The sequence below is a fragment of the Calliopsis andreniformis genome, unplaced genomic scaffold (genome assembly GCF_051401765.1).
Source record: "Calliopsis andreniformis isolate RMS-2024a unplaced genomic scaffold, iyCalAndr_principal scaffold0022, whole genome shotgun sequence".
NCBI classification, from domain to species: Eukaryota; Metazoa; Arthropoda; class Insecta; order Hymenoptera; family Andrenidae; genus Calliopsis; species Calliopsis andreniformis.
In genome coordinates, this window is record NW_027480432.1 from 13,014,166 (window position 1) to 13,041,613 (window position 27,448).

The following is a 27,448-nucleotide window of genomic DNA, read 5'->3' on the forward strand; positions in this document are numbered from 1 at the left end:
AAACATTCGGGTATATAAGAAAATCAATATTTCGTGAGATATTTCACAATTTTTATAAGTCGTTTACTTACCTTACAAACAACGTTCAAATGCTTCGCTTTCGGATTGTACACGCTTCATTAATTGTTTCTTAATGTTTTTCATGATAAAATTAAAGTGCTCACTGTGTATGTTAGAACAATGTAATTTGATACGTCCTTTCAAGTGTTTCACAAGTTAAACTAAGAGACGCGGAAACATCTTGCGCCAGGCAGTTGGGTGACGCATGAGGCTAGCAGTGTATTTTTTCTACCAACCATAACGTCCAAAAACTTTAATACCAGTTTATTCTTCTGACATAGTGTGTAATGGATTTTAACGACTGTCACAAATATCACCGTGCGCGTAAAATGATCCCTCACACATGTAAATTGAAATAGGAAGAGCTGAAATATCGAGATATTAATTGTACGTGGAGGAGTAATTTAACATATTCAGTTTCGTCTGACGGGGATACTTTTTTCTGACTTTTACATTTTTGCCGCTAGGTGGTTTCCTGGCTTTCATATTTTTGCCGCTGGATGGCTTCTATTCCGCAGCTAGGAAGCTATCAAAATCCGTCAATTCTTAAACAAAACGGTTGCTACATACGGAGAATATTTTCCGTTCTCCCAAATATTTGAGTCTCTGCCTGTTAAAAGAAAACACCATCAATTTTGCATCATTTTGCATCAATTACGAGGCTTACTAACATTTCCTGAGGCTCTCTGATTCCACATTTGATTAGTCCGCATGCCCTTATTTCCAAAGAAAACTGTATCCACCCTAGTGGCTCCTCAATTCATTCGAGTTCGTTCACGAAAGTTAACTTATCCGGCAGCTATCTGCTTTTGCATCAGATTCAACTGCATTCCACAGCTACCTATGACACCAGGTTCGCCTGTAGATTATCCAAAGTTCTTACTGCAGCTTGATTTTGCATCAGGTTCGTCTGTTTAAACTTGCCAACCTCCTGAACAGCATCTCAATTTATTTTGTGTTCGTCTGTGTAACTAATCCTAGTAATTCCTTGATTTCGTATGAGGTGCGTTCACGAAATTCACACTCCTGCGGCTCACTGCATCACAGATTAATTTCGTACGCAAGCACATCTATCCTCAGAGGCTCCCTGATTTTATATCAGGTTCGTCCTCGTTTACAATAATGACAACGGCTCACTGATCTGACATCAGTTTCGTCCATTGTACCTACTAACACTTCAACCACTATGTTCTTTGGACATATATCTATCCTCACCGGCTTTTCGCACTACTCGTGTCTGGTCTCGTAACAAGGTTAATAATAAAAGCTAATGTATATAAGAATAATAATAAAAAGAAGTAACAGAAGCAATCAATAAAAAAGTCAAAGACTTTTGTAACAACATGTCCTAATACAGGGGAAGTTGTTACACAATAAAGAGTGAGTTAATATAATGTTAAATTTTGAAGGAGAGGTTGCTCATGAGTAATTAGGTATTATTAACACTAGAAAGACGGGAGCTTAGTATATACCTATATTGCCTGAAAGCAGTCAAAATGACTGCATTGTGAAAAAATAACTAATGCGCAAAGAAATTTGTTTAACAGTAATTTTTAATATATTTTATATCACTTACAGTCATATAACAAGTTATTAATAAGTATTAACAATAAAAAAAATGTATTTCACACTCAGAGATCCTCCTTCCCATCTGAATGACGTTACAGCGCGTTCAAAGGGAACAAAGCACGTGGCCAGGCCTGGCATAAAGATTCGAATAACAAGTACGAATAACAATAACAATAACAATAACGTTAGTTATTGAACAACTGCAACTTATCAAGAATATGTCGAAATCGACAATTTATCATGAACTTGTATGTTATCGAACTGGTCTTTTCCAAGCAATCAAAATGACTGCTTTTCGGCAATATAGGTATAACACATATACCGGAAGTGATGTATATTCCGGAAGTGAAGGACGGGGGAGGGGGGCAACAACAATGATTAATTAACCCATTTATATGTTGTAGAAAAAGTCACAAAATTATAAGAAGCTGTGTCATTATTTAAATCATTATTTTCTTAATTGAAATTCAAAAGCAGTCAAAATGACTTGCTTAGGCAATCTAGTGTTAATAATCCTTGAAAGTGAATAAGTATAATATCAAAGCTGTGCTTACTACGACATTGCAAATAGCTTCGAAAAAGTACAAAGTTATTAGTGCTATAATAAAGCAAAAGAATTCTGCATGGAAGTATGCTAATGAGTGTAATATTCGTTTAATGTGTTGGTCATGAGGTGCCAAAGACGCTTATATATTTATCTTAGAAAACATATCACAATAGACTATTGGAAATCACATCACATATGCACAATAAATAAGAAAAGGCACGTGGACACACTATATTGTATAGAAATAATAATTTTCTACATATCAGTAGCAAAAATAAGTCAAATTCTCTCCAAAAAACATTTAAAATGTAAAAATACAAAGTAGCTGAGTTCGATTTAGACTCTGGTTCCCACAAAAAATCTCCAGAAAAGTTTAACCACAAAATATCTTCAAAAAAATTAATCCACCCAAAAAGCATCCAAAGCATATAAATTCCCCCCAAAAAGTATCCAAAACATATTAAATAATCCCTTAAAAAGCATCCAAAAGGTATTAATAAACCGCACAGAAGTACCTTCAGAAAATATTAATCCACAAAAATGAAACCCAAAAAATATTAAACTCCAAAAAAATATAATGAAAAAACACCCCAAAAAATGTTTATTACCCTTTGATTCGAAAAAAGTGCTGAAATCAAAAGTAGTTGTCCAATTTATAAAGGTGTTTTAAATCTCGGTATTACGAAACCGCCAGAAACCATTAGTCTATTTGACTTGAAGAATATATTGAAATGGAAAAATAGTTGCCCCGTTTGTAGAGTATGCTCAACAACACGTTAATCGTGATTTTCTATCACATAAATAACGTATACATGTGAAAATTAAAAGAAATTAAACCCAAGCTGTACTTGACAGGCTATTTTTATCAAAGTCATATACATGTAAAACTGGTGTAACAAATAAAACTGAAGAAATACATAACCCCAAAAAATATCATCAAAAGATATTAACCGCATAAAAATGAACGTCAACAAGCATTAAACGTCTAAATGATATCAAAAGCCCCCGAAACAATTATATAAAAGATATTAAACTCTAAAAACGTGTAACCTTTACAAATAAGGTTTAAGGTCATAACATGACGCCACAAGTTGGGTATCCGATTTCATAAAAATGGACCACCAAGTTCCCCTTAGGTTTAATTTTTCTGATTTCCATATGTATCCGTTATTTATGAATCTATTTATTAATCCATATATTAATGTCTTATCCCCATTATCTAATTAACGTGTTGCACAGCACACTGTACAAACGGGTCAACTATTTTCACTTCAGTACCTTCTCCAAGTAAAATAGATTCATGTTTTCCGATGGTTTCGTAATTACCGAAATTTAAAACACCCTCATAAATAGGTCAACTACTTTTGATTTCAGTACTTCTTCCGAATCAAATGGCAATAAACATTTTTTTGGGTGTTTTTTAATAATATTTTTTTGAAGCTTAATATTTTTTGGATTTCATTTTGTAATTAACATTTTTTGAAGGTACTTTTGGGGGCCTGTTAATATCTTTCAATGCTTTTTGGGTGGTTATTTAATATCTTTTGGGTACTGATTGGGGAGAATTAATATTTTTACGACCGAAAGTACCCGAAATTCCTCGAAGGAGTACGTAGGCAATGGTCGGACCGAACATCTCGTAGCTTTGTAGACAGATGATCGCCGCGCCGGCGCGGCGAATCGTTTAGCTCGGTTTCTAGAAAGACCGAATGGGCGTTGTCCCGTACGCTGCGACGAGTATTGCAGAAAAATGAAGAGCAAGTTGTTGTTTGTATTTGAAAATCTAGATTACAACTACGTAGAAATGCGGTACAAAGTTTTATTTATATCAAACCTGCAATTGCAGACGAATACAGGCATCTAGAATTAATAAAAGACAATGTAGGTAATCATTAATACGAGTTGACTTAACAAGATTGAACATAAACATTTTTAATAGCGATGTATATTGTCTTTTGCATTGAAAAATTTGTCTTTTATCTATTTTCAATCTCTGGTAATTTTAAAAGCGGAACTATTGGTTTATTATCCAGAAATGTATTGAAAACAGGTAGCCTAGCTAGAAAGTACGTTTACGGGCTGTTTTAGTTATAAATTCATTCACTCGAAAACTATGATTCGCTGCCAAGGTGACGAATCTGAGGTAATAATATTTGACCCTTGATTTCTTCCTCCCGTGCAGTCGCTTGATCTGGTCATCGTACGAGGATTCGTGGTAAGTAGAGAGAAAAACGTTCAACGTGAAATATATAACAATGTTGTACAGATTATTATTATTAATAATGACAGTAATACTAACCATAGTAAATTATGTAGTGACAATTATTGAAAATTCACATATTGTTGTAATGGAATGGGCGAAAGGAAGTCGGAAGACATTTTGTATCGAATGGAATTGGATACACTTGTTTTGATTCAACAAACATTTAAATGTTTGTCCATTGGGGTTCTTGTGCACTATCCATTTGTAAGCATTTTTAGCTAGATTGTCTGTTTCTAATACATTTCCGGATAATAAACCAATAGTCCTGCTTTTAAAATGGCCAGAGTTTGAAAGTAGGTAAAAGACAAATTTTTCAATGCATGAGACAATATACATCGCTATTAAAAAGATTTCTGTTCAATCATGTTATATTAATTCGTATTAATGATTGCCTACATTATATTTTATTAATTCTAGATGTCTGTACTCGTCTATAATTGCAGTTTTGATATAAATAAAATTTTATACCGCATTTCTACGTAGTTGTAACCTGGATTTTGCATACGATTTTTCCGAAAATACCCGTCGCAGCGCACGGGACAACACTAATTCAGTCTATTTGGGCAGCGAGCTATACATTGTGACTTGACCGTCCCGCTGAGTCGTATTCGGGCTAGGACGGGCGTGTAGGATCCGGCCACTACAGGTCCGACGCCTTGATTTTTCCCATGGGCGCCAAGTATCTTGCGATACCTGCGTGGAACACGTCTCCCGTTTTCCGAATCGCAGTCCAGGTTACCTCTTAGCGCGGCGAGGGGCGAGGTTCTTTCAGTCGCAGGGTGAGGAACGTGTCTGGGATTTTGGGTTCGTACGGCGAGAAAGCCAGTCAAAACATGGTTTTCTGATATAAAGAGAAATATATTCTAGCGAGAAATGTACAAGTTCTTGGTCGAGGTTATTACACGCGATGGCTCGCGACACGTGACCGAGGGGAGGTACCTGTTTCTTGCTAAAGCGATCGCGTTACAAAGGTTTACGGGCGGCGACGAGGCTGAAACGCACGTTCAGCACGCGTAAGGGGTCCGTTCGCGTGGCTGTTGTTTCAATGGTTCGACACCGGCAGACTGAAGGTATGTCCGCACACGACAACCGTCCGCTTTTACCCCGCTAAGCCGCGGGCTCGCTGTTCGTTCGAGCCCGCAGGCTTAGAGAAACTCATCCGCGAAGGCTTCTTTCCTGCCACACGGCCTACGTGACCACCAGGAATCGGCCCTCTCGAAATTTCGTGTTCGAACCGGGCTATTCCATATCAACTGAGGAGAACAATGAAGGAAGACTTACCACCTGCAACCCAGTCGGCTTCCCGTACAAGAAGAAGGCCGAGATCGCTGCGTGCAACAAGATCTCGGCACGCGACGCTTCCCCTACCGTGCCCCGATTGGCTCGGTCGTATTTCGCGATCAATAATTATCGACGCCGTTCAAATGATTACCGGTAATTGGCAGGGACCCGTAGAGAGCCCCTGGAACTCTTCTTGCGGCGATGATCCGAGGCGCAGTATTATACGATGTACTTCCGGGACTCGCTGCCATCGTCTGTCAACGAGATGGTCAATCTCGCGCACGTTAGCTGGTTCCCAGCCATCGGTGCGTCCTCGTGCATCCATCGTGAAGCCCTGGATTCGGCTCGATGGGCCACAACAGCCTCCCAATTTAGGCATCGCGTCACTCGCCGTGCGAAATAACCATGGAGCGGCTGGTATCCTGGCCGCTCCCTGATTCCTAGCCCCTGTCTCCTGCCAATGTTCGCATCTAGGTCACCGAGATAACCGTGGTAGCTTGAGCGTAAAAGTGATGTTAGTAACGCGTTAGACTCCCGATGGTGCGTACTAAAGGCCTCTCTTGCACCAGGAAGGATTCGGTTTTGTGACTGGCACTGGTGCCACGTCACAACATATAGGCGATTCACCGCGCTGACGATCACCCGTCCAGGCAACCCCGAGATGTTCGCTCTGAACATTGCCTACGCGCTCCTTCGAGGATTTTCGGGTACTTTCAGTCATTCTCAGAATGTTCTAACTCTGTCTAGTGTACGTCTTCTCCATTTATCTACCCGCTCAATATGTTCTCAGATATGTTCGCGTTTGCGACATTCCTGTATGGACCGGTATTATTGTGCCATTTGAACTATGTACACATATGTATATGCGTTTGGTAGGATTTTTTTAGTATACTCCATAGGATAGGTGCCCTGACTTTGTACTTCACACATTGCTGGTGTTTGTGACAAAATGTAGAAATGTTTGTCCATAATGTCTCTTATTTCTTTGTAACATTTGATATTCTATCCAAAACCATCTATTTTTACTGCAACTCCTGTCTTGAGTCTACTGCAAGTGATGTGTCATCTATATTGTTGTTTTCTCCTTTTTTAATCGGCGGACAAAAACCAATCAATATGTAAAAGCTTTAACGCACCAATCTTGGTTGAATCAAATTTAAAAAAGTGAAGCTTTTCGTCCTGTAGGGTTTATCGATTTATGGAACAGTATAGTTTATGAGGGATACAGGGATATCGAAAAAAATTATAGAGTGTCATTTAAAACAATATCGATGATCTTCAATTCATTAAAAGAATGACTTTGGAAAAATAATAATGCTACAGTTACATGTGTCCCTTCAAACAGTGCAACTTTGTTCTGAAGAGCTTTTTCATACAATTATAAATGATGGAGATATTCAGGTGTTCCCAGTTAAATGCCCCACCTTGCAATATCCTAACTTTAAAGTATTATTATTACGAAAGTACATCAAACACTACTGCGGATCCCCTACCACCTCTTAAAATATCGAAGGCTATATTTGTTACATCCTGTATAAGAAGATTTTTGAAAACATGTTTGCGTGGGCTGGTACGTGGTGTGCACGAGATGGCACCTAAAGGTCTACTCAAACCTATCCGTCCGGCACCATCGCGTCCATTTGTTTTCTGTCCGGCACCGTCCGTGTCCGACCGTTTTGGTATGGATATCAATTTTACAGTGGTTTTAACTCACACAGAGATATCACGACCTGGACGAACGCTTTCTAGATGAGACATGAGTCAAAGTGTAGAGACTGTTACGAGCCGAGGGCTAGATGGTCTGACCGAGGATCAGGGTTTTTGGAATATTGTTATTTTTTCGTGGACGAACCAACGGGTAACTTTGCACTCGTTGGGAGCCACCTCACGGATGTGGACGAACCAGTGCGCAACTGCCAACACCGGGAGCCACGTTAGGATTTGGGTAGGTTTTCGTGGACGAACCGACACTCAACTTGGCGAGTATCGGGAGCCACTAGGATGGAATAAAGACTGTGGACGAACCAGCGAGTAACTTTGCACTCGCCAGGAGCCACGGGACGTGGACGAATCAGTGCGCAACTGCTAACACCGGGAGCTACTTGTAGGTTAGGAAAAGGACCTTCGCAAGGATTGCGAAAATGTTAATATAGCCTCGTAACTTGTAAATTTACAATATATATCTCGAGCGGTAAAGATATATTATTTGTGGGATCGTTTACGCGTTCGCTTCTTATTGGATTTAGGAGAGGTTTTGATTGAACTAAGTCCAATTTAACAAACCTTATAAAACTGTATATAATTACACGTTTGAGTTGACTCAAAGGAATACAAATGTTTATGATTTTACGTGTCGCGGAACTAAGTCCTCTCTCTCTCGATTACGCACAGAGGTATGCGGGGGACGCGTCGTTAAGACTACGTTACAGTGAGGTTTACGTACTGTACTCAAAGCTTTTTGCTTGAAGGAGAACTAATGCTCGATCTTGCTTTCCAGTCTAAGCCACGTACTAATCTCGAACTGGATTACGAATGAGCCCCCTAGACCGAGTTTCTTAGCCTTTTTGTAGTCAAAAATCTATGGGAAAAATGGTGGGGACTCGGTTGCATCGCAGAGTTTCCGAGAAAATTGAAAGATATTAATTTCGAAGAAATCTATTAATTGGGTGCAACGGAAATGCCTATCAGCCCTTACATAGTGACTTCCAGGCAAAGTCAAAGGTCAACGGAAGGAGCTTTGAATCGAGTCCTTTCATAGTTACTTTACGTAACTCGTCTGAACTCGTAACCAGACTAATAAGCGTAAACAAACTGTAGAATATTAGTAGTATTTGGCTTGTCAGTTTTATACAAAATGACTAAATATTTAGATGTCAACGCTGCGGATCTGTAATCTGGAGGTTGTCAGTTCAACAAATCTCGGTTGATCGAACAACATTTTTTTCGCTATTATTAATTTTTTAGTTTTTCCTCAAATTAAAAGCATGATGTAGAGACTTTTAAAAGTTATATAGGTAATAGTTTTATTAAATTTAATATTCGCATTATGAGTCAGCGGCATTGACGTTTAAATGTTTTGTAACGTGTGTAGCGCGGTCGCGTTGGTCGGCGGAATGTTTGCTACTCAAACGCTATGCACGTTAACAGTACATTCGACAATGAAGTAGAGCAGTTACTTCACCCTTGATGATAGATTAGTTATTGTGGATTCGTTTTCGTCCGCTCCTATACAGGCCCTGTAGTGGATGCTTGTCGAAGGGAGGGTGGAGGCTTATTTGAAGGTCTGATTATTAAATATACTGCATTGCATTTACAATATTAAGATAGGTGAATATATTCTTATGATAAACACATTTTAAAAGAACATTAAACAGGAGAGTCAAGTAAAACAAAAAAAAAAGAATTATAATCATAAGTGAAATGAAAAGAATGTACAATGAGAGACTCACCAATCTACTGGTTACTTCTTATACAAATTTTATATGTTTCCTTAAATTACTTGGTCTTTATCCGATTTCTAAAAACCTGGAGTACTATAGACAACTGGAATATACCTGGAAAACTGCACACACATACACACACACACACACACACGATTAGAGATATTATTACTATATTACTAAACCGAATTTGGTTAGTAAGAAATAATTAAGAAAAAAAAAAACTATATGAAACTTTAAAACTATTTGAGATTTTACGTGTGGCTGTGAGTCTATTCTCTCCCGGCTCACTGCACTTTTGAGTGAATCTCTGCTCGAAACTATTGAGAGAAAACTGATAGAAAACAGGATAATTAGCCTACGGGCCCCTCGTCGCGTACCTCACGACTTGTCAACGAAAAGTGTCGAGGCTTGAAGCACTCGGGCGGGACTCAAGCTGGGCTAGCTACCAAAAAGCTGATGCTGCAATATTGTAACTTGACGGCAAGTCGCGGTCGCTCTCATGAGGCTCGCCTGAAACCACGCGTGTATGCATGGTATATGTGTTCTCTTAATTTCTGCACTCTTCAAACAGTAGGTTTGGTGATGCTCTCAACCATTCTAAATTTTGAGTCTACATTCTTACATACTCGCATTCATTCGCACAATAGTGATTCCGGATATACATAAAAATATGTATATGTATAAAATATAAAATTAAGAGGATAATAATACAAAGGAGAAACATTATAATTTTACCAATGAGGCAGTATTTCGACAAGGATTTGAGAAATATTCGCAAAACTATTATTCATGTGGAAATAACGGGAATGAATGCAATCAACAAGGGATTTCCCATAACACTGTGTGTTGTTGATGCATCCGTTGTGAATGACAATTTTATTATTATTAACTTTATTGGAGAACCACTGGGCGTCCAGAGATTCTACGTATTAACCGGACGTTAATATCGGGTTGCTGCAACGGCAGCTCGTTGCAGGATTTGAGAGACGTTAGCGACTTGCTTTATGCTAACGCCAAATATCGGGTGGCGATATTGTTCATTTTCTTCATAAACTTTATAGAAATAATATAGGGTTGTAGTAGTATAATCAACTAACCGTTATAATGGAACGCAGAGTGCTTTGACCTGTCATCAATTAAACAAATTTAATAGAAAGGGGAAAGATCCCATTTAATAATCATTGTTGAGACATCAACCGGGGATCAAATTTTTCAAACAATGATATTTTCATATTTTTACCGTAAAAAATTTTGTTGCATTACATGACAAATTTATTCTAAGCGACCTAGTTTCCGTGATTAAGACATGGTTGCGAAGGTAAAAATTCATTTATGAACGCATTTTGTGTACAACAATGAAAGCTGCATAACCCACAAACTTTGTGGGTTTACATTTATTGTAGGATGTGAATACTGACGCGAGTGCGAGTGTGTGTGTGTGTGCGCTAGAGTATGTGTTGTTTTCGTATTATCATCGACGCGTAACGACCGGATACGCACCTAATTTCAAAAAGGATACCAAGATTAGGCGAGAATATTCGAGAACATTCGATCGGCGTAAAACAAAAGACCGCACCCGCGGCGAGCGGGGTCAGAGCTACGCGGGTCAACCAGCTTGTACGAAAAACGATACGATCACGACGACAACAGCTTTAAGGTTACGAAACGTCTATTAATTGTACTTTTATGTCGCATACTTGTCTCAATAAATAGATATTAACAATTCTATTCCTACATTATTAAATAATTTCAAAATTAGAAAGCTTGTTGATAGGGAGCAGGTTACGGCGGGGTAGAAGCAAAATTGGCACACACACACACACTAACCATCGTAAAGAATAGTTGGGGTTTATTAGAAAATAACCTCAGGTACGAGATACGCACCTACAGAAAAGAACAACGAACAACACGTAGACTAAAGATAGACGAAGGTCTGACGGTCCGCGCATAAGCCACCACGTGTGCCCTCAGATGGCGATGCTAGCTGGGTGTCAGTGCCTGAGTTTAAGAGTCCATCGACTCAACACTTCTCGCTAAAGGCACTAGTCTCTTTCAGCGGGGTCTCAAGCAAGTCCAGAGAGCCGACGCACCTTGCTGAGCGTCTTGGTCAGAATGTTAGCAGACATCTCCTCGGACACAACGTGGTGAATCCTCAGCAGCCCTGCTTCAACGATTTCGTGAACAAAATTATGCCGAATGTCGATATGCTTCGTCCGAGTATAGAAAACCGGACTACTGGCGAGTTTCTTAGTTCCGACATTGTCATTTGATAATATAATGACATCCATACTCTCGCCGAGTTAAAGGAGAAAATAGCGAAGATAGAGCATCTCCTTCGTGGCCTCACTGAATGCCATATATTCTGCTTCCGTAGAGGACAAGACGACGGTCTTCTGCTTCCTTGAGTCCCACAAGACGTAGCCACCGTTCATCATGGACGCATGCCCAGTGAACGATCTCCTGTCATGAGAGGATCCGGCCCAATCCGTATCGACGAATCTTTCGATCGCTTGCTCATCGCGCCGGTAGGTGATGCCCAAGTCCGCGATTCCCCGTAGGTATCACAAAACGTGCTTCGTTACAGTCCAATGAGCCCTTGCAAAGCATTTGCTGAATTGAGTCAACAGCCTCGCTGCATGAGCTACGTCGGGCTGTATTGCCAACAAAAGGTATAGCAAGACCCCGATCAATTCGCGATAAGGAGACTCCAGTTTGTCAAAGGCGGCCTAAAGCCCCCCCAAGCTTCACACCCATATCGAAAGGAGTTGTCGCCATGCTTCCATTCTCCAGCCCTAACCGTCGCAAAATGTCGCAAATATAAGACTCTTGACTCAGCCTAATGCCGTCTTGTGATTCACTTTAACCAACTCGCTCCCGACACGAGTATCTTCAGCTAAGTTTTGTGATAGGACAAGTATATCGTCGATGTATACGACCATCATCAGCAGATCATCTCCTTTATTCTTCAGGTAAGGGCAGGGGTCCCTCTTTGAGGGAACTGCTCCTAAATTGCGAAATTCCTTATCCAAACGCTTGTACTAAGCGCGTCTCGCTTGCTTGAGGCCATACAGAGCCTTTTTCATTCGACACATCTTATGACCACTCACAAGTTTCTTTAGGGTGATCCTTACTTCATTTGACAAGCGATCATTCATTTGATCCTCCTTAATCGTAAATCGAAGAGTTTCTTTTATCATCTTCCAGACTTCCATGAATATCTCTTCTTTCAGTATGCCATTAAAGTACATCGTAGTCACGTCGTACTGCCTAATATACATCCTCCTGAAGGCCGCCAGAGCGATCGCCAGTCGAATTATCCATAGACGCACTACCAGCACGTATGTCTCCTAGAAATTTCTTCCCAGTTGCTGGGAAAAATTTCTGGCCATAATCCTGGCCTATCGTTTCTCCAGGACTCCGTTGGTACCAAATTTGTTTCGAATTACGAAACGGCCCCAATGACGCTACGTCTCTCCGGTCTCTCCGTGATCTCCCACGTATCATTTAGCAGTATGGACTTCACCTCGCTCGCCATTACTCGCATTCACTCGTCTGACTCCAGACTCGACAGCGTCCGTGCAACCGGAATCTCCGTCAGAAGACCCATGTTGGTTTCGTCTGTAACGACGAAATCAACCATATGATACGCTTTTTCTGATTTCCACGTTTCCCTGTCATGATCTTCCGTGGCCTTGCTCTGCCTCGCTTCGCCGTTATTATCGAGGTCGGTGGCACAGAGTTCCGATACTCCTGTGGGTCCACATCTTTGGCCGTCGAGTCACATACCGCATTTGAATCACGATCGCCCGGGTGTTCCTGACTCCCAATCAGTTGGATGTCGGTGAAATTGTAGTCCGCAGGTCCCGCTTCTGACCGACTCAGAGGCAACTCGACTCGTCCCTGAAGACCTTCCACACCTGGCCGAGAATCGGCGGAAGTTTTGTTAATCCAGATCTAGTTCCCCTCCAATAATCTCACGTCACGTTATACCCTGGCTTTCATTTCGCTTGGAATCCAGATCCAATAGCCCTTCGACTCCACGCTGTAGCCCACAAAAGAACTCTTCCTGCACTGCGGCTTCAGCTTGCTTCTGTTGGAAGTCTTATCCAGAAAGTGCGCCTTACAACCCAATTGTCCAAAGAAACTGATGTACCACGTTTCATAGGACATCCTTTCCTTCAGTTTGCTCGTGGGGCATTGGTTCCGAATGAAATTTCCCGTGTTTAAGGATTCTGCCCAAAAAGACAGTGGTAGGCCTGATTCGATAAGGAAACATCTTGCCATCTCCATCAGGATTCGGTTGTGCCTCTCAGTCACCCTGTTCTTTTTCCGAGTTATAAGGGACCGTCAAACGTCGTGAGATTTCATGTTTATAGGGAAGATCGCTGAACCTCTGTTTGACGTATTCCAGACCGTTGTCCTTCTAAAGTACCTTCACCTTCTTCCCCTGTTTAGTCTCAATGAGTGCCCTGAACTTTTCGAATTTCTGGAGTGCCTGGTTTTTGTGCTCAATGAACCTCATTTTGCACCATTTTGTGCGGTTGTCAGTGAACGTAATGAAGTAGCGAGTTCTTCCGATAGACGCCACACTCATTGGACCGCAAACGTCTGAGTAAACCAACTCAACCAGGCTAGACTCCCTCTCAGACTTCTTAGGCAAAGGAAGACGGAATATCTTTTCCTTAATGCATACCTCGCAGACTTTTTGCTTAGGAGTGCAAGTATATGTATATCAACACATGCGACAGTCAGACAAAGTGGACAAGATGCTGTTTGCAAGGAACAGTGGTATACGATCTCTGAGCAAAGAAAGTATTGGTAGTGGGGATGCATTTATCGCATCTGCTTGACTACTTTAAAAGTACGGCGTATTGCACTTTCAGCACCAAATTTATACTAATGGTAAACGTCATTTCTTATACTAATAGTACACGCAATTTCAAACAAAACAACTTGAGTTTTATACAAATTATGCATGACTATAGCACATACTAAAATAGTGTTGTGCTATTATTTATGTATATTGTTCTTAACATTTGTTTCAGTGTCCGCAGTTAAAAACACTTTAGTAAAAAACTCTCGATCTATTCTCTCATTTCACACACCCTCGCTCAAATCTCGAAAGTTCTCTAACACAAGTAAAAAAGAAATATTCTACATAAATGATTTATTTTAATAGGTCTCGGAAAATTTGTAACACTTTTAAAAGCTAAACTTGCCACTGGGTTTCATCGAAGAGTTCCCTTCTAAGTCGATAACTTGAAATGTTGGACTTAACCGTTTCAAGAACGGGAGAGCACGAAAGAATAAGGCTCGCATTGGCCTTCTCTCTCTTTCCATTCTGTTCTATACTGCGTTCACTGAGAGAACGCAGTCGTTTCACGCAGATGGTTTCCATTGCCCCGACTGACTTTTCCACTGAGATTGGTGAAGGATTCAAGAGCCTAAAAGGACACGCCTTGCTTCTTTCTACTCTGTATACCTAGTGTCCAAATGAAACAAATGTTTCTATCTATTAAGAAACAATATTTATTGAGATATCAATGTATAAGAATCCACAGCTTATTTGATTATAAAGAAACGGCAACGGTAGAACTGTTTCCTGGATTTCCTACAAAATGTTCGATGCGACCAGGTAGTTTATGACACGGGAAATCTAGGGTCGTTTATGGTATTGCAACGCAGTAAGAATTCTGACTAGTACCAGTACGTTTTCGGTCGACAGAGACGATATTCAAGAAGACTTTTATTCGCTAACAGAGCCGCATTAATACTTTCGGAGAAAACTAAAATCTAAAAGAATATCGTGTGCTTGCTCAAAATTTCTTTCACACCGTTTATGCGCTAACACTTGAAGAAGTGACTTTCTTTAGAAATGGTAGGACCTCCAAGGGCCCAACAAGGGGTTGATGGGTAGGGATGTGCTCGGGAGTAACAGAGCCAATAACTAATGAACGTAGGCGTGAACTGCGCAAAGGGTACAAAAACTCGTCAACCGACAACTGCGTTCTCCCAGTGAACGAAGTATAGTTTCAAATGTTAGTTTTAGTCTTTTTTTGAAAAACTTTTTCACAAAGAATACATAATAGATTTTTTTAGCTTCTGTAGATGTGTTTTAAGATACATTCAAAAAACTGAATGGGTAGTAAAAGTAAATGGAATTTAGAAACATTTGGCGATCTCCGAATTTTAAACGAAATGGCAACTATTTATAGCTGAAATATGGAATTTTGAAGAAAAAATCATAAAGTTTATTTTAAATAACTTTTTTTGAATTTCAGTCTCACGGACGGTGCAAGGTTCGGCGGAAGCTGCCTAATTCACGGTCCAACGCTGCCACCTCTTCCTCTTCACACGGAGTGCGAGGACCTTTCCATTTCTGGAGAAGCAGGGATAGAAGAAATTAAAAGTCCAGTTTTAAGAAGCCCTCCAGCGTTCTCGCATTCACGTTGTCCTCCCGAAATCCATAAATCTTGTATCTGTGTGCGCTTCATCGCCGAGCACACGAAGATGATCGAAGATTCGACTAAAGTACTTGTTTTTCATCATTGAATGATTTGATCGTTTCATAATAATACTTTCGTTCTCATTGCTTATCTTTTATTTGTTTAGTGCTATAATGGGTTTGTTCCGTAAATGATTAAATAATAATGATTGATAATAACTTTTATGTTAAAATTACAATTAGGATGAAGGAGTGTACCTCGTTTAGGAATTTTCTTTTCCTTTTAAAGACAAACTGATAAACTTTATTTCTAAACAGATAGGCTTGCAATTGCATATACAATCAGACAGGACGCATATGCTATTTTGCATTCTGTTTGTACTTACATCGGTATGTATTTTGGTCTAAACGCTCATTTTTGAGGTTTCCTTGGGAATCTTTTTTTCAGAAATAAGTAGACCGTTTTGTACTAAGCTGCCATGTATGTATTTACTAATATTTAAAGCATGCAAATTATTTTTATTCAAGCAAAAATAATGAAAATTGTGCAAGCATTACGTGTCCTCGTACAATGACCTAGTACCTCATTGACTGACACGATTCCAACCAGTCAACTAATATGAAAAAGACAAATAAATACACATATTTATTAGTATGAGTGTGGTTATAATATGAATTCGAATGAGGACAATTTTAAAAATTAAAAAAGCAGCGACATTTCAAAGTTTGAGTTTCAATATTTTAATTATTTTGTTCCTCTTTGGCATATTAAAAAGACTGAAGTCGAGCCGAGGGCCCGAGTTTCCTTTTAAAGTGTTTTGAACGTGGAAAAAGACAGTGAGCGAAAAAGAAAGAGGCTAGATAGTGAAGGTGACGTAAAAGAAACATCATTAATATAATACTATATAATGCATTGATAAAACTTCTTTAATTTTGATAATTTTTTAATTAAACTTTTAGAATTATATTTTTAAGGTTTTTCTGATGAAAACAAGACCAAACACGAAATAATTTGGATCATATTTACGTATTTAATGAGTGATATGCTAATTTAATAAGTAAGTCTTTTTTTTACTTACTAAATAAGTAAATATTATCTAAATTATATCATGTTTGGTCTCATTCTAAACAGAAAAACCTCACAAATATGCTAATAAAGGTTTCGTTAAAAAAAATATATATATAAATTTTGTCCTTGCATTAGTATTGTCTCACCGATACACAAGCAATGATACGATTACCTTACTCGGTCTCTACTTCGCTGTCGAGTTTCGTGGCATTTTGAGAAAGGTTATCCCCTCAGTGGTGGAGATGGCTACTAAGCAATTACAGTAAAAGTTGGATAACTGCCTGAACCTATCTACGGCGTAAGTGCCTGGTAGTCATCCCCACCACTGAGGAGGAACCTCTCTCGAGATGCCCCAAAACTCGACAGCGAAGTAGGGATCGAGCAAGGTAAACATATCCGAAACCGTGTGTCGGTGAGACAATACTAATGCAAGGACAATATTTTTATGTATTTTTTTAACGAAATCTTTATTAACATATTTATGAGGTTTTTTTTATTAGAACAAGACCAAACACGGTATAATTTGGATAATATTTACTTATTATATCTATTTATAATAATAAAAGTTATTGTCATTCATTAAATACGCAAATATGATCCAAATTATTTCGTGTTTGGTCTAGTTTTCATCAGAAGAATCTCAAAAATATGATTGTAAAAGTTTTATTAAAAAGTTATGAAAATTAAAGAAATGTTATGATTGCATTAGCATTATGTTAATAATATTTCATTTACGTCGCCTTCACTATCTACCCTCTTTCTCTTTGACTTACTGTCCTTGTCTACGTTCAAAACACTTCAAAAGAAAGCTCGGACCCTCGGCTCGAGTACTATCAGAGGAAAGAATCTTTACCTCCGCTCGATAACTGTTTGTTACCGGTCTCGAATTTCAGGCAGTTATCCAACTTTTACTATACACCGTAGATAGATTCAGACAGTTATCCAACTTTTACTAAACTTCTACTAGTATACATTACTGTCCCGTAATTGGCCGAGTTTCAGGCCCCGGAAAAGGCTTGAGACTATGCTCACCACTCAGCAGGAGTCCCCATGTCGAACAACTGAGAGGGTCCTTAGAATTACACGCCATACATTTTTCTGTGTGCTGTATGTAAAATAACATACCAATGTGCTAACCTAACAATTAGAGAGTTTTGTAATTTTGCAGATGCATTGGAAAGCAGAGATAAAGTAATATGCTTTTATACACTTTATTATATCTGTTACGGTTTACTTTTATAAAGCTTTAAAAATCTGAGATGTTTGTCGAAAATAACTAGTTGGATCGCCGAATATCTTGGGAAACACATTTGGCTATCCAACAATTAAGAGACAAATGTAGTTCGAATTTAACCTAACCTGCTAGAATATTCTACTTTTGTCTTTTCCTGTCGTGCGTGTACCCTGGCAGTGTCAAACGAAATTTATGGCTTGTCCCTATTCCTCACTGTGCCGAGGATGAAAGACAAAAAAAAATAATATACCAGTCCCGTAAAGGACCCGTGAACAGTCCCGATGTACGGCTCTTTTACAAGACAGTATTGTACTTTCAATGAGAGGCCAATGGAAGCAACAGCAGTGTACCGATGTATATCTCTCTATCTGTTTTCGTCATCTCTCTGATGCATGCGCATTATACTCCAGGGTATACAGGATGTAACAAAAATGTAGTTCCTTGAACGGAGTGATTCACGGGGTAATTTGAAACAACTTTTTCCTTAACGAAAATGTTAGATAAGGCTTCGTTAACGAGTTATTAACAAAAAACACCAGCCAATGAGAGTGCGAGTTTGCCACCCAAGAGGCCGCTGTAGCGTTGGAACAAGGAAGTCGGCATGAATCGAAGGAAATAGCATTAGTATGAAAACTGAAAGCGACATAACAAATAATACCGAGTTCTTTTTTTGTTTATCACTTGAAATGAATAATTAATTAAAATCGAGGAAAACTATGCGCAAAGTAAAAACACAAATCTACATTTTTTTTGTTTAAGGAGAATCAAAAATAATAATTACTTAGTGTGAGAGGATAAACTGAACGGAGAATTGGAGAATTAACGTTGAAGATAAACACGTTGAAAGTAGTCTGCGTTAGATTTAAAAAATAATAATCATTAATGAATTAAATTTAGTTCATCTGTAGTTTGTAAATCTGTGTCACTGAGTCACTGTACCGATACTGGTCATCGACCATCGAAATGGTTTATAGTAGGGTAGAATTTTTCCAAAGAAGCTCCTTGTACCCCCCACGTAGTTTAAGCACCTCAGACCTTCTTTGTTCGGACACTCCGAGATCATGTCTCCTTCGAAACCAAAGCAATAAAGCCATAAATTACCTAAACGCGTGCCCCTGATCTCTGCTAAGGTGGTTAGACTGGCCCTAGCAGCGACAACTCGACACATGGTGCTAACAATTTTTTTCTTATTCTTCGGGGACGGAAAAGACTTTCTCTTCTTCGCGGACCCTTTTGGCCCGATGCATGATGTGTCTGTTTTCTGTCTCGAAGCATTGGATACGTAGGCAGTAAAAGAGTGGAGTGAGCGCTTTTGTAAAACTGCTTGTTGGTACTCGTTGTGCACTTCTGCAAAACATATGTTTTCTTGACAGATACTGATTTTTTTCTCTCTCAATCTTGTGGTCGTAGTGAAAGTTAACTCATAATAGAACGATGGGAAACTATGCGAGGGTAGAAGGAGCTTCTTTGAAAAAATTCTACCCTAACATAAACCATTTCGACGGTCGATGACCAGGATCGGTACAGTGACCCAGTGACACAGGTTTACAAACTACAGGTGAAGTTTGTTCTCCTCTTCCTTTATTTTTTGTTGTATTGCTTTTTCGTTTATACGTTATGCGAATAAGAAATTTACATATTCGTGTTTTTACGTTGCACGTAGTTTTCCTCGATTTTAAGTAATTATTCACTTCAAGTGATAAACAAAAAAAGGACTCGGTATTATTTATTATGTCGCTTTTAGTTTTCATACTAATGCTATTTTCTTCGATGTATGACGACTTTCTTGTTCGGAGTACAACCTCAGCATCTAGCGCGCGTAACCAACGCTACCGCGATCGCTCGGGCAGCAAACTCGTGCTCTCATTGGCCGGTATTTTTCGTTAATAACTCGTTAACGAAGCCTCATCTTACATTTTCGCTAAGGAAAAAGTTGTTTCAAATCACTCCCTGAATCACTCCTTTTAAGGAACTACGACATTTTTGTTACACCCTGTATAGCTCAATGCTGAAACTACACCATCTCTTACAGATCAGTTACGCAACGTGTACAGATCAGCAGAAATAGTTGAAAATGAACAGTTCCCTAGGTTTGACTTATGTGAAAAGGTAGTATCAAAATAGTGACAGTTCAGTAAAATCAGCACGTTACTTTGAAATTCGAAACACATTTACAGCTTTTTCAGCTAATTTCAGACTGCACCCTGAGCGAAGCGTTCAGCGCAGTTCGTTGAACGGCTTCGAGGGAGTGCAGTAGCGTCTACGGAGCATTTTTCTCTCCTGAATGTAACCAATGTAATAGCGTTACATTTCAGTGTCACATCTAGATTTCACGGCAACAAAAGTCATAATACTCCCTGTCATGACCGTAAAAGTCACGATTTAGTGTCCGTGAAAACGTACTTTAAGTGATGTTCAAGGTTGTATAATTTTGATTATTTTCGCTTGAAAAAAATAATTTATATGCTTTAACTATCAGTAAACACATGCACAAAAATTCAGTGTGAAATATTTTACTGATTTTTCAAAAAGTATTTCTAAAGAATTTTAAAAAAGTAAACGTCTAGACCAGAATATTTCTTTAATTGAAAACATGAACTTTCTTCATTGTTTTTAGGTCTAGGTTAGTTTACAATCAACCCTCCAAAAATGTATAACTCTCCCTATATAAGCCGTTCCACATCAAAACGTACAAATAAAAAATTTATTTTCTCTGTTTTCTTTCCAAATTTACAGCATTTGTTGATAATCTTGCAAAAGTACAGTATATCAAATTTTAACTGCCTATGTCAAATGATTTCTGAAATATTTAATGTTAAAATTTCGAAAATTTGACCAAATCGGCTGACGCGTCGTTACTTAAACTGTAATATTCCGTTTATTTTCAAAGATAATGTCTTTATTTTTGGCTCGTTTTAAAGCCGAAGGAATTCTGTTTCCAATTGTGTGTATACAGGATGTTAAAAAAAACCATTCAATATTTATATGGTATATAAGATACATTGTACTGAGTAAAAAAGCTTTAGTAAACATAGGTCGAAAGGTCAACCGTTTCTGAGATATAAACATTTTTGTTTGCTAGTATCATAATTGACTTACTACTGAATTTTCGATGTTTACAGAAGATTTTCCACGTGTCCACCTTCCATTTCTACACACACTTGGCATCTTCGTTTTACAGAGTGGCGAATTCTCTCGAAAATTCCACATTTCTGTCGAATTCGTGGATTGGTGGAACATGGTGGATTCGATTATATAATTCTTCTAAATCATTTATCGGCGAGGAATACACTAGGCTTTCTAATATCCCCATAAAAAGAAGTCCAAAGGGTTTAAATCGGGGGATCGAGGAGGCCATGCAACTGGTCCACCGCGTCCAATCCATCTTTGACCGAACACCATGTTTAAGTGGTCTCTCACATTACGCACAAAATGAGGTGGTGCCCCATCATGCATGTACCACATCGATAATCTTTCTGCTAAAGACATATCATTCAAGTACTGAGGTAATGTATTCACCAAGAAGTTGAAATAAGCAACACCTGAAAACCGATTTGGGAGTATTACAGGGCCAATAGTCGATCTCCCACAATGCCCATCCAAACATTTAACGAGAAACGGTGTTGGTGATTTGTTTGAATAAATGCATGAGGATGCTCTTCCGTCCATACGTGATTATTATGGAAATTTGTAATTCCATTTCGCGTAAATGTAGCTTCATCAGTAAATAAAATGCAAGATACGAAATTCGGATTCACAGCACATTTTGTGAGTAGCCACTGTGAAAATTCTGTTCTTGCCTGATAGTCCGGTAGAGTGAGGGCTTGTACCCGTTGGATATGGTATGGATAGAGTAACTGCTCATGAAGCGTCCTCCAGACCAGAGTAGTACCGATTTCTGTGGCATCGGATATTCTTCTTACGCTGGTTTCGGGATTTTCTTCTACAATCCTTAAAATACGATTCTCCGTATTGGGTGTCGATACAGATCTAGGTCTGCCAGAGTTTCGATAGCAAGGTGTAAGTGAGCCTGTTTCACAAAGACGTTGGTGAAGTTTTTGAAACAGCATGTGAGAGGGAACCCTTCGATTAGGAAATTTTTCCGCGTAAAGACGTCGTGCAAATAAAGCACTTCTATTAGCACAGCCATACATAAAATGCATATCTGCCATTTCTTCATTCGAATAATACGCTGACCTTTTCACGATACTTTGTAACTGTGTAATATCTACAATCGCCGATTCACAACTGACTGATTCTCAATGAAATCTACTGTCGGCACTTGAATAAGAACATTCAGAACGCGGTTTGTAAACACTAAAGTAAACATCGCATGCGATAGAAGCAAGTAAGTCAATCATGATACTAGCAAACAAAAATGTTTATATCTCAGAAACGGTTGACCTTTCGACCTATGTTTACTAAAGCTTTTTTACTCAGTACAGTGTATCCTATATACCATATAAATATTGAACGGTTTTTTTTGAACACCCTGTATATAGGGTGTTCTACATTTTTCCGTTCATATTTTAGTAGTGTGTTTTGCAAGTAAAAATAAGACTAAAATATCATGTAACAAAAAGTCTATAAGTGCTTCGTTAAAAAGTTATAACAAAAATATGAAATATGAAAAATATAGTGCTATTTTCCCCAATCAGGATAAGACGAGATATATAATGTTTAGTTAAGTAACATAAATGTGTAGATTCTCAGGTAGCACAAAGATATCTTATGTACGTCCAAAGAAGGACGAAGTGATAGTGAATCAGATCACTTTTAACGTTGACTCACGTTAAATTCGCGTATTAGGACATTATGATACCTATCCATGATACACAGAAAATATTAGCTTTACAATAAATATACATATTTGAGAAATATTAACTGAAGTATTAATTTTGAGTATTCTAAAAACATTTCAACGTCTTCATCATCTGTTAAACCTACAAGAGAGTAGTTCTTAGAACATCTAAAACTTTATTTTTCAAAACGTCTACGAAATTTATAAAAGGAATGTTTTAGAATATCTGAAATTTAACAAGTTTTCAAGACGAACGTTCTTAAAACATGCAAAACGCAAGCCTTAAAAACATCCATAGGACTTTTTAAATAAACGTTTCTAAAACATGCGAAATTCAAGCCTCAGAAACATTCGTAGAACTTTTCAAGTGGGCACTTTCACAACATACGAAATTTAAGTTCTAAGAATACTCGCGATATTTAAGAAATGGACGTTATTGGAATATGCGAAATTTAAGTCCTGTGAACAGTTGTAAGACTTAAGAAAGGGATGTTTCTAGAATCTCCGTAATTTAAGTCTTAAGAACATCCTAGGGATGTTCAAAATGGACGTAGGATGTTCGGATATAAACTGAACCTGAAGCGGACGTCCTTTGCATGTACGGTGCGATCTGGGTTAGGGTGTGTTTACTGTTTTTGTAATATTAAATCTGTACGATGGCACAGTGTGCACTACAAACGTAGTCATTTCAGTTTCGTTTTGCCTTTTGAATAGATAGAAAAAATACTCCTGGTATTTTCAAGAATGTTATTTGTTCACAAGGCAAAACGAAACTGAAATCACTACATTCGTAGTGCACACTGTGACCTCATACAAACTCAATATTACAAAAACAGTAAACATATCCTACTCTACATATTTAACACAGTCATTAACTGTGTCGTCTTATCATAATTGATGGACTTTATAATATTTTTCATATTTCATATTTCATATTTTTGTTAAATAATATTTTAGTCTTATTTTTGCTCGTAGAACAGACTGCTAAAATATGAGCAGAAAAATTCGGGATAGCCTACTTTTTTTCTTGTTAATAGACAATAATAATCGATGTCAAAGTTTTAAATCCTGATTTGATGTTGTTTCCACCCATGGATCAGCTAAAAAAAGATACCATTCGATTCCTTGCATCTTCAGCTAAACATCCGTTTTTCAAAAAGATAAAGTGATGTCGAGAATACTTAAAAAAAAAATAAAATTGATTATAACGTACGTCCGCCGCTACTCAGACGAACATAGGGCAATGTGATTAGCTGATCATAGTGGACGCGCGAATCCGAGCGGTGTTCGTTGTAGTTAATTTTATTTTTTTTTTTAATATTCCTGATATTGCTCCATCTTTTTAAAAAACGCACTTTTGAGATAAAGATTCAAGGAATCAAATGGTATTTTTTAAAGTTCTATCCATTGTTGGGAATAGCATATAATCAGAATTTGAAACTTTGACATTTGATATATATATTTTTCAAATATAGTTAGAAAAAACATTCCTTGAATTCTAAAATGAGCATTGTTTTAAGAAATAACCGTAATATTACTGTTTAAGTGATAGCGTGTCAGCAGATTTCATAAAATTTTTGGAACTTTAACATTAAATATTTCAAAAACCATTTAGACCAGCTAGTTTAAACCAACTAGAATTTAATATTCTTTACTTTCGTAAGGTTATCAATAAATTCTTTGATTTGAAATGAATCTGTGACAATAAGTTTTTTACCTGTGCGTTTTGTCGTGGATTAGCTCTGTTTTTTGTAATACGGCTATCGAACTTCTTCCCCGCCAGTACTGTTTAACTCCCACGATCAGTCAGCCAGTTCTCCCACAAGCTAGCAATTAGTGTAAAAGCTATGTATTGCGCTCGCTTCAAGACGTGGACGATTACGAACGACGGCGCAATTTAATCTGCGAGCCGCAGGTTAGGTAGTCTTGAGTATAGAATATGGAGTAGAATGTATAGAATATAGTATGAAACCTGTAGAAAAATTGAAGTGTATGACACTTTGAAATACTTTGATATTTTTAGTACTGTTTTAACCTTTTTATAATATCAATTAATTATATTTCTCAAGGTGAAAGAGGACTGGAAATACGTCGCAATGGTCCTCGATAGACTCTTCCTCTGGATCTTCACTCTGGCGGTCCTTGTTGGCACAGCTGCAATCATTCTCCAGGCACCCACTCTTTACGATGACAGAGTCCCAATCGACAAGAAATTCAGCGAATTCGCAACTACAACAGTAATAAATTGCCCGCCGCAATAGTCCATGCCCGAGCCCTGTACCGTAAGCAAAGACTAAGGACTGCGATCCTAGTCTCAAGGACTTATCAACTTCCGGTTTAATAACACAGGAAATACGGTAAAAGGGCTCCAATTTTTCCATAATGTAAAGTATACGAAAAAAGGGGGAAAATATCGAAAGGAAGAAAATCTTCCAGAAGGAAACTCTAAAAGAGTCTTTGTTTTTAAATTGTCGAAAAAATTCGATATTGTTCCTGATGTGGCTGTTTAAGAGTCGTCAGTCGTTGTGTCCGTGAGTGGACGGGTTAGTTCTTTGATAACGAGCTAAAAACTAACCTACCTCACCAACAGATATCGAGCATTGAAGATTTGAGGCTATTTTAATTCTCCATTTTCGTTTTATTTCATTTAACACTAGAACTAGTAGAGGAGCTGAAATGACATTTACGCTTATTTTTTATTCCAGGAAAATGTTACGTTTTTTCTTCTGAGACACTGAAAAAAGTTGGGGACATACATAAACGATTTATGAATTTTCTCAAAATGATGTAATTTTTGCAGTTTGATAACAATAGACGCACATTCGACTCGCTAGTTGTAGTGTTAATCAAAACTTTGATTCTATATACCGCTCACTCACTACAAGGATGACACAACCCAAAAATCGTAATTTTTCAAGAAATAGGGCAATAACTTTATTTCACACGAAATCAGATTTTTTAATACTAATTAAACAAAGTTATTTTTTGGGTTATGTCGTTATTGCGGTAAAGGAAGGATATATAGTGAACAGGGAACAACTGTCAGTAGAAACATAATGTGTGAAATAATCCTCAGTTTAATTGCCTTAATTAAATATAATTCAAGATAATTTGGTTCTGATTTCGATATTGTGGAAAGAGGTTATTCTGTGAAAAAGGGAATCAATCGATGCCTCGTCAAGCTGAAAGAATTTTGAAAAAATTTATACTGGGTTTTCGGCTGTGCTTCGGGGGAAAACTTAGAGGCGGATGGTTCCAAATATCAAAGTAGGAAGAAAATGAAAAATAACGAAGTTGAGTTCCGTAACACACTGAACCTTTACAAATCTAACTCCCTTAAGATCTAACCTAACTTTGAAATTTGATAATTTTATAATATAATAAATTGTAGATAATATAATAGACCTAACCAGGATCTAACCACCTTAAAATCTAACCCAAGCTTGGCCCAAATTTTCCAATTTCACATAACATTGTGTACGAAAAATTTGGAACAAATTTAACGGCATTTCAGACATCGAGATACATTCTAAGAAATTTTTTATTTTTTAATTAATAATCCGAACCGTAAAAAATAAAAGACGCGACAATTACACTTTTTACATTACAATTGTATTTTTACAGTACATACATATTATTACTATTACTTTCAATTCTTTTTAGTTTCTTGGTTCGGTGTACAACAGTTAAAAAAATTAAATATAAAAATGGCTTATAGTTTAAATTTTCACATGTTCTTTCTCAAGTGAATGTTTGCAGTCTTCACTGTTTTTACATTTCATAGAAGACCATAGAAATTAAATAAATAATACAAATCCAACAGTTAAGATTATACAGTGCGGGTTACATTCGAAATTAATAAACCTAACCCAGGTATGAGCAGATCTGACTCAAAACTAACTCAGCATAAGCCAAACCCAAATCCCATTTACACACTATAACACCACTATCAAATTCGTCATTTATTAACGAGCTCCTAATCTGATATTTAGAATCGCCATCGAAATTTTCCCTCACCTGTAGCCAAATAACCCGTATAACCTGCTCAACTAAATCGTAATACGAAGCTGCCATTACTTAATCGAGTTACACTAAAATAACAAGCTTATTAACCTTTTCGGTATTTAGTATTAATGTACAAGATATCTCATGAAAACGGAAAAGTTTGGAAAACAAATATTTTTAAGAAAATAGTTACTCAGCGCTCCCAATCGCCCAGAGCTACCAACACAATTTTCAAAATTTCCCGTTTCTTTGAGACTCCCTGGATATTGACGAATATATCCGTCTACAGTATCGAAGAGGTTAAAAGTAATATAAAAATAGTTTAGCTAAACTCTTGGTAGGGAAAAGATGGGGGAGGTAAAGAAAAAGTTAAAGTGTAAATTATAGAAAAATCGATTATTCGGTTCCTAGTCAAGGGTTAAAAACGTTTCACAAATAAAAGACAGGAACTGTCATACGTCGCGTGTTTTATATAAAACTTGTTCATCCGACACGTTAAGAAAAAAAATATTCTAGGTGTCACAATCCTAGATATAATAGTTGGTTGTACGATTCAGATTAGGTGTGTGAACTATAAATATTATCGATTAGTTTTTAATATTTAGTGACGTACCTATTTGTACATACGAATATACAAATGTTGTATGTCGATAATATCGGTATGTTATCGACTATTTGATGTGTCAATAATATCGAAATGCTATCGACAATTTGACGTGTCGATAATATCG

General features: G+C 37.8%; 1 protein-coding gene across 1 annotated transcript in view; it reads left to right on the forward strand.

Annotated features, from left to right (window-relative positions):
* The window catches only part of Nachralpha4 (nicotinic acetylcholine receptor alpha4), a 160,436-nt gene extending 135,436 nt beyond the window's left edge, over positions 1-25,000 (forward strand). Inside the window, exons 11-12 of the mRNA XM_076391263.1 lie at positions 15,445-15,694; positions 24,782-25,000. Coding sequence (XP_076247378.1) covers positions 15,445-15,694; positions 24,782-24,973 — 442 coding nt within the window. The 3' untranslated portion in view covers positions 24,974-25,000. The remainder of the gene's footprint in view (positions 1-15,444; positions 15,695-24,781) is intronic.
* Positions 25,001-27,448: the final 2,448 nt, after the last annotated feature.